At 38.2% G+C, this 17,279-nt stretch overlaps 1 protein-coding gene across 1 annotated transcript; it reads left to right on the forward strand.

Annotated features, from left to right (window-relative positions):
• The first annotated feature begins 1,286 nt into the window (after positions 1-1,286).
• On the forward strand, positions 1,287-15,911 carry LOC136236509 (zinc metalloproteinase-disintegrin-like VLAIP-A). Its single transcript, XM_066026670.1, has 27 exons — positions 1,287-1,400; positions 4,970-5,034; positions 5,126-5,199; positions 5,256-5,319; positions 5,372-5,454; positions 8,076-8,148; positions 8,195-8,234; positions 8,287-8,351; positions 8,403-8,462; positions 8,516-8,587; positions 8,640-8,809; positions 8,858-9,024; positions 9,074-9,128; positions 9,235-9,337; positions 9,978-10,055; positions 10,119-10,211; positions 10,269-10,349; positions 12,110-12,160; positions 12,231-12,294; positions 12,687-12,801; positions 12,847-12,966; positions 13,014-13,089; positions 13,136-13,216; positions 14,244-14,325; positions 15,240-15,284; positions 15,334-15,481; positions 15,531-15,911. Exons 1-27 carry the CDS (start codon positions 1,295-1,297, stop codon positions 15,793-15,795), a joined length of 2,496 nt encoding a protein of 831 aa, XP_065882742.1. The 5' UTR covers positions 1,287-1,294; the 3' UTR covers positions 15,796-15,911.
• Positions 15,912-17,279: the final 1,368 nt, after the last annotated feature.

The raw sequence follows: 17,279 nt of genomic DNA on the forward strand, positions 1-17,279 counted from the left end.
GTAGTGGATGGGGAAGGAAGCCATCACATTTTATCGCCGGCTTGCTGAGCTCCTTTCCAAACGTAGTGCTTTATCGTGCAGTAGTACTTTGGCGTGGATTCGCTGTACCCTGTCTTTCTCCCTGTTGAGGTCAGCGACGATGTGCATCCGTGGAAGCCGCTCCATCTCGTTTAGATCACCACATGCTTCCCCGGAAATGGGCCTAACAAATGGCCCTAGGGACTTTTAGATGTCCCGCTTTTCAGTTCTTGTCCAGCACGTTTGCCTTTTGTGCTGGGGGTGGTAGGAAAGGGCATAACATCTAGCCCGGGAAAAAAAAAATCTAGTAGTGGATGAATGCAGAGAAGATCTCAGATCCCAGCTGTTGTGGCTCCTCTGGTGCATGCCTAGACTGCAAGTTGTAGGGGATCAAGTCACTACTGGGTCTGGGATTTTTTTCTGCATTCACAGTTTCAGTTACATGTTTCTGACTCACTGTATTTACAGGCCTATAGCCTTCTCACAGGTCCCTAGTAGTCTGGCGGCGCCCCCCCCTTCGCATAGAGTAAGGGTCTGGTATGCTTAGTATCACCGAGTTGTTCTGGAGGAATTTAATTTGAATGCAATGACGTAACGAAAATGGCCTTAACGGAAGTGCCTCACCCAAAACTGTGGTAGAGATATTGAACTTTCTTCGCCTTTACACAGGCGAAAGTGGATTGGTCTACTTTTATAAAAGACACATGTCTCCCTACCTAGGAAATCAGAGCGTAACATGGTTTTTTCGCGTATCAAACAAGGCGAAAAGCCCTTCCCAATATAACACTTTCTTTTCTTTGTTCTTTATTAGCTAACTCCTTTTGTTTCTTCAGTACTGTTAGGGCATTTGATTCCTTCTTTTGACGTAACATACACAAAAATGCGCTGATTAAACGTGGAGCGTTCTGATTGGTTGCACCAGTTTTTGGTAATCCGGTACAACTCCACTATACTAAGCATACCAGACCCTTACTCTATGCGAAGGGGCGGGCGCCGCCAGACTAGGTCCCTAGTGGGATAGCACTTTATATAATAACTTACACTGGAGTGGTACTCATCAATAACAGATCGTCCGATTCACTCCTCTGATTAGCTTGCTGGCTACAATTTCTGCAAACTTCTAGCTCAACTTCTAGTACAGACTGCAGAAACCTTGAAAACACTCCATTGGTGATGACACGTGATCGCGATCACGTTTCCATGACGTAATGCTACCTTTCAATATAAAAGTTCAGTGCTATGCAATCTTTGGTTTTGGTCTAGCCTTTATCTCAAAATGTATCAGAAGTTGGCTACGTTCCTGGTAGCGTACTTAGCCATCAACCACTTGGCTGTTGCCCATAAAATAATGACACTCAGGAGACTGGCGGATGATCCCGTTGGTAAGTCGGTACTACTGGACACACTGCATTAAGCCGGCATACAAGCCAATTCAATTGCAGTGGTGGATCTATGTGGCATGGTCCAATTACAGCCAGATTATATAGCCCTACCAACTGGGTGTATGTATAACATTATACGTAGCGGCTAAAAATTACGGCTATGACTTCTCATGCAGCAATTATTAATGTTTCCTTATCAAGCCTTAAGGCAATTAATTTTACTCGCTTTACAGAATCATGCACAGAATGTAGCTATTGTGTGTGTAGTGTGTTCAGAGGCGGATCTAGGATTTTTAAAGGTATAGCTAAATAAGGCGGCATCTGATGACAATTCTCCGGAAAATTTTTGAGATTTTAGAAACTCTGAGATAGGATTTTAGGCTATTTTTAGTTAGCAATTAAATGCTTTAAGCTGTAAATAGTTACTAAGTACTATAGCTAACTATAGGGCAAATATGTGACTGAATTTTGGAAAATCACTCATGGCATATGGGCGCATTATTATTATTATTATTATTATTATTATTTGTTAATTGAAGACAAAGTCTTATAAAAACCAATCTCAAGTACATCTAAATAAAATCAAACCGGCGGTCATATAAAAATACATCTAATTTGGTCTTAAAGATCAGTGCATTTGACACCTAAAATATTTAATGATCAAATTATAGTGAAAATCTACTTGTTGATGGTTTTATACCATTCTCAATACCTTAAATTACAAGAAGGTTCTTGGAACTGTACCCTGTTCTTATTATATAGCAAGTTAGCAACTCACTAAACATGAAAATTCTAATTATTTCATGCGCACCCATATGGGTGATTTTCCAAAAAAATTCAGTCACATATTATGGTGACTACAAGCTGTAGCTTTGATTGCTCTATTAGAGTAGTTACTTGACTCAGTGCTCTATTAGAGTATCTCGATCGTTTTAATGCAGTGAGAGATGAAAAGTGAAGCTTTGCTGAGGGTTCATAACTATAAATGGTGTTAGTTAAAAGTGCAACTGCATGCATGCTACTGGTACATAGTTGTTTGCTATGACAAATTGTCAATACAATAATGTTTATGTCGAGGTTTATGTATTGAGAATGCCACTAAGCTAAATTTAAAAAGGGGGTTTCTGTGGGGTAACCCCAGAAACCCATCTAGATCCGCCACTGGTGTTGTGTGTGTGTAGTGTAGTGTGTGTGCGTGTGTGTGTGTGTGCAGTGTGTGTGTGCAGTGTGTGTGTGTGTGTGTGTGTGTGTGTGTGTGTGTGTGTGTGTGTGTGTGTGTGTGTGTGTGTGTGTGTGTGTGTGTGTGTGTGTGTGTGTGTGTGTGTGTGTGTGTGTGCAGTGTGTGTGTGTGTGTGTGTGTGCAGTGTGTGTGTGTGCAGTATGTGTGTGTGTGTGTGTGTGTGTGTGTGTGTGTGTGTGTGTGTGTGTGTGTGTGTGTGTGTGTGTGTGTGTGTGCAGTGTGTGTGTGTGTGTGTGTGTGCAGTGTGTGTGTGTGTGCAGTATGTGTGTGCAGTGTGTGTGTGTGTGTGTGTTGTGTGTGTGTGTGTGTGTGTGTGTGTGTGTGTGTGTGTGTGTGTGTGTGTGTGCAGTGTGTGTGTGTGTCAGGGGCGGATCTAGGATTTATAAAAAGGGGGGCTAAGTCAAGGTACTAATCTCTTGGGTAGAGGTGTGCAAAGCACACTAGGGGGGTCTGGGGGCATGCCCCCCCCAGAAAAAGTTTGAAAAATTGATGCAAAAATACTGCAATTTGGAGACATTTTCACATAAAATCCCTAATATTTTCTGCCTGTAGATATTTTATATACTGCCTTTAGATTATAGGTATGGCTCTCTGAAGCATTTTGCTAATGGAAAAGTTTGGGTAGGTACAGACAACCAAGAATAGGTACATGTTAGAATAATAATGTTGAAAGTGGAAAATTTTGGAATTTGAACAATACAAGATTGAATTTGAGAGCGGTAATTGTGTACCTGAATTAAGTATTGCCATACATATTAACTACACAAGTAGATGAATGAAGCCCTTTAAACAGACCAATGCACTTCATTGTATGTATAGGTGCAGGCAGATTTGGAAAAATTCCATAACAGAACCAACTACATGTTTCTAGTGAATGTTCTATTAGAGTAGTTAGCTGACTGCTCTATTAGAGTATCTCGATCTTGTACACCTCCAATGCTGATCCGGGTCCTTGTTGCATAAACTTTAGCATAAATCCACTGATAATACCTTGGAAAGATGTTTATAAGGTGGTTTTATGAGTATTTGTATTATTAGCGATCATATAATTATGCTAAGACAAAATTTCATTATAATACTCAGCATATTGATCAAGTAAAGCCTAAATATGAAGGGGGGGGCTTCAGCCCCCAAAGCCCCCCCCCCCCCCCCCCCCCCCTTCCCCGGATCCGCCCCTGTGTGTGTATGTGTGTGTAGTGTGGTGTGTGTGTGTGTGTGTGTGTGTGTGTGTGTGTGTGTGTGTGTGTGTGTGTGTGTGTGTGTGTGTGTGTGTGTGAGTGGTGTGTGTGTGTGTTGTGTGTGTGTGTGTGTGTGTGTGTGTGTGTGTGCAGTGTGTGTGTGTGTATGAGCAGTGTGTATGTGTGGGTAGGTGGGTGGATGGATGGGGGGAGTGATTCTGGGGATCTACCAGTGACTATAGCCTGAATATTAGGCCAAATAAATTATCTGTTTCCCGTCCTGCACTCAAGCATCAGTATTTGCATGCTTTAAACAGTTCCAGCCAAATAATGGCTTGAAAAGGTATAATGGAATAATGAAAATGGACTACCCATCTACATACATGCATGATCAAGATTGTAACTTTGTCTTTTAAGTTGAATAGCACTGACAAAGTGCTGACTTGGTATATGGCACACTGACATGTGAACTAACACTCTTAAGATCAATACTAGCCTACATAGTATGCAGAGTACTTCATAGTCTGAACCAGCTATGTGATTAAGTCATTTAAGTGTTAAAATAGTATGGATGTCATGGTGTAATCAGACTTTTGGTGATGCCAGGGCCTAGTGTGCAATGCACAAAGCACTGGGGGCATACCCCTCAGGAAATCTGGATCACAGAGATTATGTTTTAGAGTGATTTCAGTATCACAATGTGGTGTATGCATAATAGTTAACAAGGGTGATTGCCCTATGAAGGTATCTTGGTGTTCATTGTACATAATAAACTTTCTACTAAACACATGCAATGCGGGTAACTTTTAACTTCTGGAATTGAATATGAGAGTAATTTCAGCAATTTAGTTACTGATTATTTGCTTGAGTGCTGTATTAGGGTGTATGACTGTTCTATTATAATAATTTATCTCATTGTTTATATAGTACATGTACAATTATTGTTCCTGAGCCAATGCAGGTGGCCCTAGGCCACTGCACACCTGGCTACTGTATTCATGCATGACCTGTAAGGCTCGTCCACTATAGGGCTGTATACTATAATATCATAGGGTTAGTATCTTGGTATCGTGTAGTCATACATAGCTCAGATTATTTATGTACCCCACATCTTTTTGACATAACTTATTGTGTGTATTTGTGTATTACAGAAACCATGATGGATCATGAGATGGTAGTGCCAAATATTGTTTACCAGTCTAAAGGAGCAACTCATGTCAGTGAACACATAACTAACATTCTTAGTCATGTACAAATCCTGATATATATATACTCCAACATGGTAACTAACACTATACTTGCCATAGGGCTACCCATATGAAGTGTGGGTGAAGTTTGAAATGATCCATGATACTTTTGAACTTTATCTGACAATGAACAGGTTTGTAAATAAGAAGTGCATGTATGTATCATAATTGTTCAAGAGTTGTGCCAAAGGGACTTGCTACATACAGACTATATTGAATCACATATGGAAAATGGCAAGATGGTGTTTAGCAGGGTGAGTAAGCTGGTGGTGAGAAAATATAATTTGTCTATGTGCTTGCATACAGGAACGCAAGAACTGTTACTATCATGGAAGTGTGGTTGGGTATCCTAACTGGTCAGCTGCTTTGAGTACTTGTGGTGGATTAAGGTATAAAAATTTTTGGATGTAAAGTGATCACCTCTTTAATAAGGTCGCCATGGTGGCCGGATAAGGTTGATACCTTATAGCTAGCTTGAACATGTATGACTACAAATACACTGCACTACCCCCCCCCCCCCCCCCCCACTAGGTACTATAGGTATACTGCACTATAGGTACTATAGGTACACTGCACTATAGGTACTATAGGTACACTGCACTATAGGTACTATAGGTACACTGCACTATAGGTACTATAGGTACACTGCACTATAGGTACTATAGGTACACTGCACTATAGGTACTATAGGTACACTGCACTATAGGTACTATAGGTACACTGCACTATAGGTACTATAGGTACACTGCACTATAGGTACTATAGGTACACTGCACTATAGGTACTATAGGTACACTGCACTATAGGTACTATAGGTACACTGCACTATAGGTACTATAGGTACACTGCACTATAGGTACTATAGGTACACTGCACTATAGGTACTATAGGTACACTGCACTATAGGTACTATAGGTACACTGCACTATAGGTACTATAGGTACACTGCACTATAGGTACTATAGGTACACTGCACTATAGGTACTATAGGTACACTGCACTATAGGTACTATAGGTACACTGCACTATAGGTACTATAGGTACACTGCACTATAGGTACTATAGGTACACTGCACTATAGGTACTATAGGTACACTGCACTATAGGTACTATAGGTATACTGCACTATAGGTATATTGAATGGCATTCATGTCTGCTGCATACTTCAAATTCCACTATGTAAATTTCACTGTCACAAAGTTTCACTCTTTGATTTATTTCTGGTCTGATACTGATGGATCCTATAGGCCCCTTCCCCACAAATTTGAGATACTCTAATAGAGTAGTCAGTAAAATACTCTAATAGAACAGTCACCACATGTAACACTATAAGAGTCCTCCACAATTGACTTGCTGGGTATGGCCTAGTAGCAAATGAAATGCACATGGTCATTTGTATGCCATTCTATATGACAATTTACTTTTGGCTCATTACTGCTCCTGACCCCCCCACAGCTCTTGATCAATGGAGACCACTTAGAAAGCGTTCATTAGTTATTTGCAGGCTTGTTGTAATTACCCAATGAAAGTAATCAGTACAATTACAATTACTTTTTGAAGCCAATCTAATGATTACAATTACAATTACTTCAGTATGTAAAATAATGATTAATAATTACAATTACTTTTCAATTATTACTGTACGTGTGGGGTTAGAGCTGGGTGATATACTGGTATTGTTAATAATCTGTGATATTTAAGTTATGATACCGCCTGCTTTTTTTAATACCGCCATACCATCTGGGCACTAAGGCCTCCCTGTGGGTTTGTTTCATCCCATATTTAGAAGGTAACCAGACATGTGACAATTAATGTTTGTAGGCAGGTGCTGATGTAGTCAGCTAACCAAACTATATGTAAACAAGTTTGTTAGTGGTAGTTTGTACCTGAGGCTTGCTGAACTACCATGGGTATTTGGTGCTTTTTGTTGTGGTAAATGGCAGTTACTTTAATACCAATAGCTTTTACATTAATACTGTGATACTTTTTATGGAAGGTATACCGTTCGTTATTTTTCAATACCGCCCAGCACTAATTGGGGTACAACAATAACTTACTTACAGTTCTCCAGCATTAATCTTAAGGTATGTCTATTAACTCTTCAAACTTTTTTGGTAATAGTCTACATATATTTTGGTCTGAGAACATTGCCACTATGGTTGAATACACACTCAAATGGTGCAAATGTTGCTGCTATTCTTTGCTATTGTACTTAAAATGGGGTATTTATTTGCTTTGATCTTCCAAAATTTTAAAGGGCTTTCATCCTTTGTAAACTCTGTGTCATCCAGATACATTTAAATGTTTCTATTGAACATTATGTACCCCATGGGTATCCCATACTGTACATAAAATGTTTAACTATATGGTCAACAAATACATGACATATAATTTCAATAATTTACTGTAGCTACATGGGCCACATGTTATACACATGGGATTGTGTACATAGTATAGTCAAGTTATGGAGTAGTACTTTTATATAGCATAACTTTGATTACTTTAATTTAATTACATAATGATTATTGACTGAACAGCTAATTACAATTACAATTACCATTACTTTTATGCTCAGTGATCAATTACAATTATAATTACAATTACTTGAAAATTGCTAATGATTAGTAATTAATTACAATTACGATTACAATTACAACAAGCCTGGTTATTTGTACATAAAACTGCTGTACACCATTTTTAGATTCTGGGGAACTGCATCCCCAGACCCCCTGCTCCTTATACCCAGTATACCCTCTTACCAAAACCCTGGCTGGGCCAGTACCATTAAGACTACTTTTATGAATAACTTAAACTTTAGTGTACCAAGATAGACAGGTAATGCTGATATTCTACATTGACTAATAAAAGTGGCTCCCCTTATATCATTAGCCTACTAAGTGGTATACTAAGGTGCTAACTGTCTATATACAACTGTATTACGTGTGGCTGTTGTGTACTATACATGGTCTACTGTATACATTTTTTGGTATTCATTCATTAATGCCACTAGTGGTGCCTTTGGTGATTTTGGTGACCTCAAGTGCTTGTATCATATTGAACCTGTTGAAAGTATTAGTGATGAGGTGAGGAATATAATAACAATATTCACTTCACTAAACCTGGCTACAGATACAACAAGCTCATAGAGTTTATAGAAATGGAACATGTGGTAGGTGGTCATATGAAGGAGTGATCACTGTTTACTATAATGATTGTATCAGGTTACAAGGATAGTCATCAACACATGTTAGAACCTCCTCACAACTTCACTACACCACATAATAGGGTTAGTTGTCACTGATGTGTGTATATCACTTGTTATAACTGGATTGTATAGGTGCGTCGTCAAAGTGCTACTCGTATTGTGGAATGGGTTATTGTCAATGACTTCAGACAGGTACACACTTTAGAGTGGTGATCAAAACATATGAATATTGAATGATTTGCTAGTTTGTTGCTAAAGGACGTGATGGTATAAGAACTGCCAATCATGCTAAAAGCATAGTTAATCTTGTAGACATGGTTAGTCCATTGTTATTAATAATTTTATAATTTTGTTCTGTAATATATTTAGCTTTATTCCAAGATTGACATTCATGTAAAACTTGTTGGCATAGAAACGTGGAACAATAGAGATAAAATCTCAGCATCTTCATCTGCAGAAACCTTACTACTTAACTTTGAAAAATATCGACCACAATTGTTACATCGTTTTCGCAACCATGACACTGCCATGTTACTAACGTTAGTCCTTTGCACAGTTAAATATTTAGTGTTATAATATTTATACAGTGGGATCAAGTTGTCTGGTTCAGTGCTTGGTGTAGCTCGACTTGGTGCACTGTGCTCCAAATACTCTGCTTGTGTAACACAAGACTTTGGGTATTCTCAGGCTATTGTAGGTACTGTAGCTGCTCATGAGTTGGGTCACCTTTTTGGCATGCAACATGATAATGGAAGTAGGCCAGATCTTATACTGGACAAATGGTGGAGTATTTGTGTTTTTAGGACGTTGTAGATGTAATGGAAGAAATGGCCAGTGCATTATGGCTGCTGCTGTTTCGTAAGTTGCAAAGACAACTTGTAGTTCTATCTGATTAATCAGATTGATATTGTAATAATTATATTTCACTGTTTTTAACTTTAATCGTTTGATTCTCTCCTTGTAGGGATCCACCATCAGCTGAGTGGTCCAGCTGTAGCATAGATGACCTTGTTCGTAATTCTAACAGAGGAGTAGACCGATGTTTGTATAATAGAAGACTAAATGTGGTAAGATAGTCAACAGTGTAATGTTTTAAATCATGTGATTAAGTTTATTGGAATACTTGAACAAGTATATGTGCATGTTAAGGGGTAACAGCTACAAGCAAAAACCAAACAAAGTGTACAACTGTGAGGTCAATATATAACAGAACAGTTCACTGTGAGGTAAAAAGTACACAAAAATGTAATCCCAAGACCAATAGGGACACTGCTATACATATTGCTAAATTTCATTTTAGCTTAATTGTAAAAGTTGATATTTTCATGTTCTTCCAATGAAATTCTAGAACATTCTTTGTGTGTTCTATTAGAAGTCCTCAACAATGTGTGTTCTATTTAGCTAGTATTACAATGATAGTTACAAACAGTCAAAAAAACATGCAATACAATACAATACAATTTTTATTACTTCTTTTTAAAGTAAAAACAAACCCAAAACCAGTTTTAGGTTAGCATAAAGTCCAAAAAAAAACAAGTGAAATCTGCTAAGCTATGAAAAGAGTTTTGCGATATTACCATTTCTTGGCCATATTTTTCACCCAGGGCTGCACTATTTTTTTCTCAGCTTGGCTGTTTTTATATGGATTGTAATTGTATTTACCTAAACCTAAATTCCATGTAACATTGTTTTCTTCACTTATTACAGATGTTCAGTCAGTCATCATCATCATGTGGTGATGGTATTCTTGAAGGTGAAGAAGAGTGTGATTGTGGTTCTTCTGAAGTGAGAACATTTTTGCCAACCTTTCTGCATACTCACTAGTGACTGTGTGTGTTAACATGTTAGACTTGTGATGACCCTTGCTGTATTCCCAACACATGTAAGCTAATAGCAGGTGCTGTCTGCAGCAACCAAGATTTCTGTTGTTCTAACTGTCAGGTGATCACATAATAACATTATAAACTGCATGCAATGCTCATGTGATGCTTCTTACAGTATAGAGCACGAGGGTCTGTTTGCAGGGAATCCATTAATGAGTGTGATATTTCTGAGAAATGTACTGGAAGTTCTGGAGAGGTATTGTGCATTGTTTGGGTGTAGTGTGTGTGTGTGTGTGTGTGTGTGTGTGTGTGTGTGTGTGTGTGTGTGTGTGTGTGTGTGTGTGTGTGTGTGTGTGAGTGTGTGTGTGTGTGTGTGTGTGTGTGTGTGTGTGTGTGTGTGTGTGTGTGTGTGTGTTTGTAGTGTGTGTGTGTGTGTAGTGTGTGTGTGTGTGTAGTGCGTGTGTGTGTGTGTAGTGCGCGCGTGTGTGTGTGTGTAGTGCGTGTGTGTGTGTGTAGTGTGCAGGGGCGTAGGGAGGGGGGGTTCCGGGGGGTTCCGGGGGGTTCAGGAACCCCCCTGTAAAGTTTAGACTTCTGCAAGCAGGATCCTAACACACCATTTAGTATGGCAGGACAAAATGAGTGAGCAATATAGTGTAATGGCACAGCACCACAATTGATAAAACTTACATTCATCTCTCAGGGAAGGATTTACAGAGATAACATGAGCCCTCTTCAAAACTTGTTAAAAAGATCGATATACTCTAATAGAGCAGTCACGTATATACTCTAATAGAGCAGTCAGGTATACTCTAATAGAACATGCCTGTAAATATCCATGTCCATATGAAGTTTTCCGGACATTCCAACATTAAATGCAAAACTTAGCATGACCTTATACTGCTATAGCTTTGGTGTGCAGTGTTTAAAGATATAGAGCTCAAGTAATTCATCACTTGTGTTATGCAAAATGAATCCGTGCTATGCATATTTGTATAGTTATATTGTTTTGATTGTCATTTGTATCAGTGGATTCATGGCTCCTATACCACAGTGAGATATAACCATCACTTACAGATTACTATATGTGTCTCTATGTGTTATGCTATCTATTTCCACTATGTGACTTTATCTAGTACTACCTTCATCCCAGGGGCACTTAATGCATCATAATTAGTGTACTTTTTGCATAATATATAGCAATTTGCTGAGTTTTGATTTATTAAAATATTGAAAGTCTCCCAGACCCCTGCTTCTAGTAACTCAATGCTGGTGCTAGAACCCCCCTTCAAAAAATCCTGGCTACGCCCCTGGTGTGTGTGTGTGTGTGTGTGTGTAGTGTGTGTGTGTGTGTGTGTGTGTGTAGTGTGTGTGTGTGTAGTGTGTGTGTGTGTGTGTGTAGTGTGTGTGTGTGTGTGTGTGTAGTGTGTGTGTGTAGTGTGTGTGTGTGTGTGTGTAGTGTGCGTGTGTAGTGTGTGTGTGTGTGTGTGTGTATGTGTAGTGTGTGTGTGTGTGTGTGTAGTGTGTGTGTGTGTGTGTGTAGTGTGTGTGTGTGTGTAGTGTGTGTGTGTGTGTGTGTGTGTGTGTAGTGTGCGTGTGTAGTGTGTGTGTGTGTGTGTAGTGTGTGTGTGTGTGTAGTGTGTGTGTGTGTGTGTGTGTGTGTGTGTGTGTGTGTGTAGTGTGCGTGTGTAGTGTGTGTGTGTGTGTGTGTGTGTGTGTGTAGTGTGTGTGTGTAGTGTGTGTGTGTGTGTGTGAGTGTGTGTGGTGTGTGTGTGTAGTGTGTGTGTGTGTGTGTGTGTGTGTGTGTGTGTGTGTGTGTGTGTGTGTGTGTGTCTGAGTGAGTGAGTGAGTGAGTGAGTGAGTGAGTGAGTGAGTGAGTGAGTGAGTGAGTGAGTGAGTGAGTGAGTGAGTGAGTGAGTGAGTGAGTGAGTGAGTGAGTGAGTCATCACAACCAAAGTGTACATGAGTACATGTGTATACGTATGTGTGTAACATTGTGCTCTGTGTACTTGCTTACAGTGTCCTTCTAATCGCTTCTTACAAGATGGGACAGACTGCGCTAATGGAAAGGTAATTTGTTTATTACATCTGGTGTAACTACTCTTGCCAATCTTTGTCCCATGCACAATAAATATTTTAGGCATACTGTTATGATGGGATGTGTCATGACCTTGATGCCATTTGTGCAGCTAAATTCTTGTCTGGTGAGCATTAAAGTGATGTTAAGCATATGTGACTGAATTTTGGAAAATCACCCATCACATGAAATAACTAGAATTTCATGTTTAATGGGTTGCCAATAAGAGCAGGGCACAGTTTTGAAAATATTTCAATTTTTTTCTTGTAATTTAAGGTATAGAGAATGGCTTAAAATCATCAACAAGTAGATTTGAACTATAAAGTTTGTGATTTGATTATTAAATATTTTAGGCATCAAATGCTCCCATATGGATAATTTTCCAAAATTCGGTCACACATATGCATAGTATGTATAGTATAAATGAATAAGTTTGCTGTTTCCTTTTTTGCATGACTGTTGTGATAATGTTCAATAGATATACATACTTTTGCCACACACGTTTTCATTTTTTCTCAGCTAATTTAACTCCACCAACTGGTGGGCCTCAGGAATGCTTCAATTTCAATACACGTGGTGACAAATTTGGAAACTGTGGTCACAATAGTACAGATTTTGTGCCCTGTGACACTGAGTGAGTTGTTATTGCAAAAAAGTTTATACTAAACTGTTACTATAGTGATGTGAGATGTGGACAATTACAGTGTCAAAGTAGTGTTTCATTTCTGAGTAATACCAGCTCAGATGTTGAAATATCAAGTCGAGAAGCAAATGTTCAAGGAAAGCCTGTCAATTGCAGGTAGGTTTCTTGTAAACATTTTCAGTGGTTACCATTAGTTCTGTTAGCTCCTTCACAACACAACCAGGATCTGATATAATGCCGGGCCTTGTTCCTAATGGAGCAAAATGTGGGGAGAGAAAGGTGAGTCTACATTATGAATAGCCATATCATCATTAATGTGTTTCAGGTGTGTATAAATCTTCAGTGTACTGCACTAGGTGTATTTCCTTGTCCTAGTACTAACTTACTTCCGTGTTCTGGAAATGGGGTAAGAACTGTGTTACAATGATCCATACACAACATAGACACAACATTACTATAAGTTGTATATACATAGTTTTGCTTGCAATTCACTGCTTGTGACCATAGCTAATGTACATGTGCATGCATGTAGTATTAGCTATTTGCTCACACATTTGAGCTCACACTCAACTAACATCACGCATGCAGTGTAAGTAGGGATGATATGATAGTGGGTATTGTGTTGATGTTATATCATTTATGTGACCTGATTTTTTTGGAAAACCTGCATGTGGCAATACTATTATTTTGGGCACATAAGCAAGTTTTACCAGTATGAGATGGCTGCACTATCTGGCTAACAATTTTCACACAAATTTTGTCCAAATATTAACAGGCTTACTTTCTGGGACAGAATTCTGAATGAGTGCACATTCCTGGGAACATCACATGGATTGCAGTGGTATAAACTACACACCCACACATGTACCATTCATGTTATGACATACATCACTTCAGTGTCTTCCCAGAGCCTCTAGAGCAACACTTATCCATTTGAACCCTCCCTCCACTTGTTTGTGATTCAGCATGCAACACTCAAGAAAACTGTCTAAAATGGCAGAAAATTCTAAAGGCTGCTTTTTGTACTTTTGAATCTCTGAAAGGTCATAAATCTCTGGAAAATTTTACCTGCATAGCTGCCAAGGTTACCATTTTATCCATGATTGTACATTGTGCCAAAAAAGATAGGTTATCCAAATCAGGTCACATGATTATTGAGAAGTGAATAAATTTACTATAGTTCATGAAATTCACTATATATACAGAATACATTGTTGCATTTTATTGTGACAGAATTTGCACATTGTTTACAAACAGGAAATGATACTACCAGAGTGGGAGATATCTAAGGGAAATCTGCATGTATGACAAACAGAATAAGCAAAGCTTAGAAAATACTTGTTTTCAGCATTCATGGTGTAATTATAATCTTCAGCTATTTACATACAATTTATGTTATGATGTTCTGATATGTTTGTTTGTATTTTATACAGCAATGCAACAATTTCAACCTGTGCTCATGTGATGATGGATATACTGGTTTCGACTGTAATACAAAGATTAATGAAACAACAGGTTAAAACAACTGTTATTTTATTATTTGCATATAAAATATAGTTTACTCCAATACTGAGTAAATAGTGGCTGGACACTGCGCTGGACATTGATCCCATAACTTCAGGACACAAAGATAGAGGACATGAAAACAATCAGGCACAATATAACTAGCAAAGTGATGTCAGCAGTCTATATCGTATTAATATGTGCTTGACTGTTGCATTAGGGTATCTCGATCATGCTTAACCAGTTTCTGGAAATGTCAGAAACTTGTGTCCTACTTTGTTTATCATGGTATGTGTGAAACCCCTCTATAACATCTTTCAGAGGTAAAAATGTATGCAGTCAAAATCTGTTGTGGGACCAAATTCTTTGTCCTTATGTTGTGTCCTTAATTTGGGGACTGGGGACTGGAGCTTGTTAAGTCTCCACTGTAATAAGACTATAAAGTAAAGCTCTTCACACTGACATGTTCAGTGTAATGCCTTATCTATAACATATAGATACCATGAAGAACACAATGAAATATAGTGGGACCTGTCTAAGCCAGTCACATTTGAGCCAAACTTTCTTGATCTAAATTTGCAGGTGACTGCTTTATGCTGTTGGATTAGTGTAGTCTTGTTGAAGGAATTTAAAGTTGGCCTCTTTAGAGAGGTGGCTGCTAAGTAGTAGTATTGTGTGTGCATTCTCATCATGCATGCCCACTTGAAAAATTTTATGCCACTCGTGTATTCATCAAAGTCTCTCATAATCTCTTCTTATATTGCAAATTAATTACCTATATCAATAAGATCACCAGAGAATGTGTAGTGGATTATATACAACATAAATGGCCAGTAGAAAATTAAGATTCACATAAGAATCAACTAGTTATATACGCTATAAAATTAAGGACATGAATTGTTTACCATCAACATTGTCCATTCCAGATGGGCCGAGTAATCCACATGGCAGCCATACTAATCTTCAAGGAGGTACTGTACATAATAATTCCTAATTGTTACTACTCTAGTTCTGTTGTAGCTGGTGGTAGTGACTCTTGTGTTATTGTCAGTGCAACTATAGCAACAGTAGCAATAATTGTTGTAGTAATTATTGCTGCAGCCACTTGTATAGTTTGTAGAGGAAAGAAGAAAACAGCTACTTTCTCTTGTGTGCCTAAATCCTCATGGTCAGCACATTTCTTCTGTGTACTAAATAAATTATGTGAAGAACTTTAGGGAAGATGGTGACGTTGGGTTTGTTGCCAAAAATGAAAGGATTAATTTTGAAACTATGGAGGGAAATGATGGAGTGACTAGTGCTACATTTCAACTACCACCTTCACCACTGCCAACAGCAGCTTATCGTCCTCCACCTGTTGTCAGCCAGTTAACAGAATCTCAGAGCCAACCACCTTCGGGACCACCTGTGGTGACCACTCCACTCCTTTATCAACCTGTGTCAGCCGCACAGAATGAGAACACTGATGAAATACGTACGTAGTACCTAGTTTATCCACTGAACTGCTAATTGAAAAAAATTTTTGAAAAACTAATGAATGTCTTAGTTAGTACTGATAAAGTATATTTCAATTAAAATATTCTGAGAATGTTAATACTACAGAGGAGATAATGAATTATGGTATAGCTATGCTATTACATCATATACTGAGTGCCTAATTTGTAAAACTTGTTTTAGCCACTAATGCCCAGAGGTTGAGGGGGTGGGGGGGTAATTACTCCAAAAAAGTTACTATTTATTCATTACAGTTACAGTTACTATTGTAAAAATATAACTATGGTGGATAAGTTAGTTACATATATGCTTGTTAACTGTTGTAACATGTTTGTGTGATTATTCCACTCAACTCTGCATGAATGGCATTGCCATATAAGCATAAATATTTTGTGCAGCAAATTAGCAACAGCATGGCTAGATAACACTTGTCAGCAAGTTTGTTTTAATCTTCTAACTGTATCGTATAACCTATCAATTTATCAGATTACTGAGACTTGAATATCCTAGATGATTAATATTTATTTTCACAATTTGATGCTTGGCCGAGTGAAAATTTGAATTTGCAAGACCATGCTACAGCAAGGTCAGCTTTTTGGTCTTGACCATCAAGCTGTTATGAAGGAAAAAGTGGGGCTGGTTTTTGGGCGATAATTTTGTGTGAGCAAGTCCAAACCTTCTACTCTACAGTACATATAGTACTACTGTATGATACTGACTCTCTGACAATATACCACTTAAATGGAATGGCCACCAGCTATATCTAGACAATGCAAAAGACATACTGAAATAAACTTCATTCAATTTTTGTTAATTGAGATTATATTGCAAAAGTCATAACAAAGACCTTGTATTTTTGTTACAGTTGATCTATGTATATATACATGTGCCTTCCGCATGCAAAGTTGCAAACCTTTACCCAGCTCATAAAATTTGGCCACAACTATACACTTTACTGGACAAATTGAGGTTTTGCTTGTTTGAAGCTCTTTCATAGGGACCCGCCGATTATGCTCATAATTTTACCTATTATGCTATGCTGCACTGCTCAAAAATTCACCTATTATGCTTAAATTAATGCTCAATATTTACCAATGTTCATGCCTTAGTTCATATGCTTTGCTACTAGTTTAACACTATATAGAAAGAAAAAAATGAGTGGCTGGAACACAAATTATAAATTCTTGCTGCATGCCTGCATGTAAGAGACAAGATCGATATACTCTAATAGAACAGTCAGTTTGATGATTGTTCTATTAGAGTTACTGACTGCTCTATTAGAGTATATCGATCTTATTTTGCAATTGTCATTTTTCCAGCAAAAGTTTACACTATCGTACAAATATTTAACCTATTATGCTGGCATTATGCTCAATGCTTTTAGGTACCTATTATGTTCAAAATTATGCTAGCATAATCGGCGGGTCCCTACTCTTTCATTTTTTGATAGGAGTTACTTCATCTAAGGAGAC

Source organism: Dysidea avara, chromosome 10, assembly GCF_963678975.1.
Source record: "Dysidea avara chromosome 10, odDysAvar1.4, whole genome shotgun sequence".
In the NCBI taxonomy this organism is placed as follows: Eukaryota; Metazoa; Porifera; class Demospongiae; order Dictyoceratida; family Dysideidae; genus Dysidea; species Dysidea avara.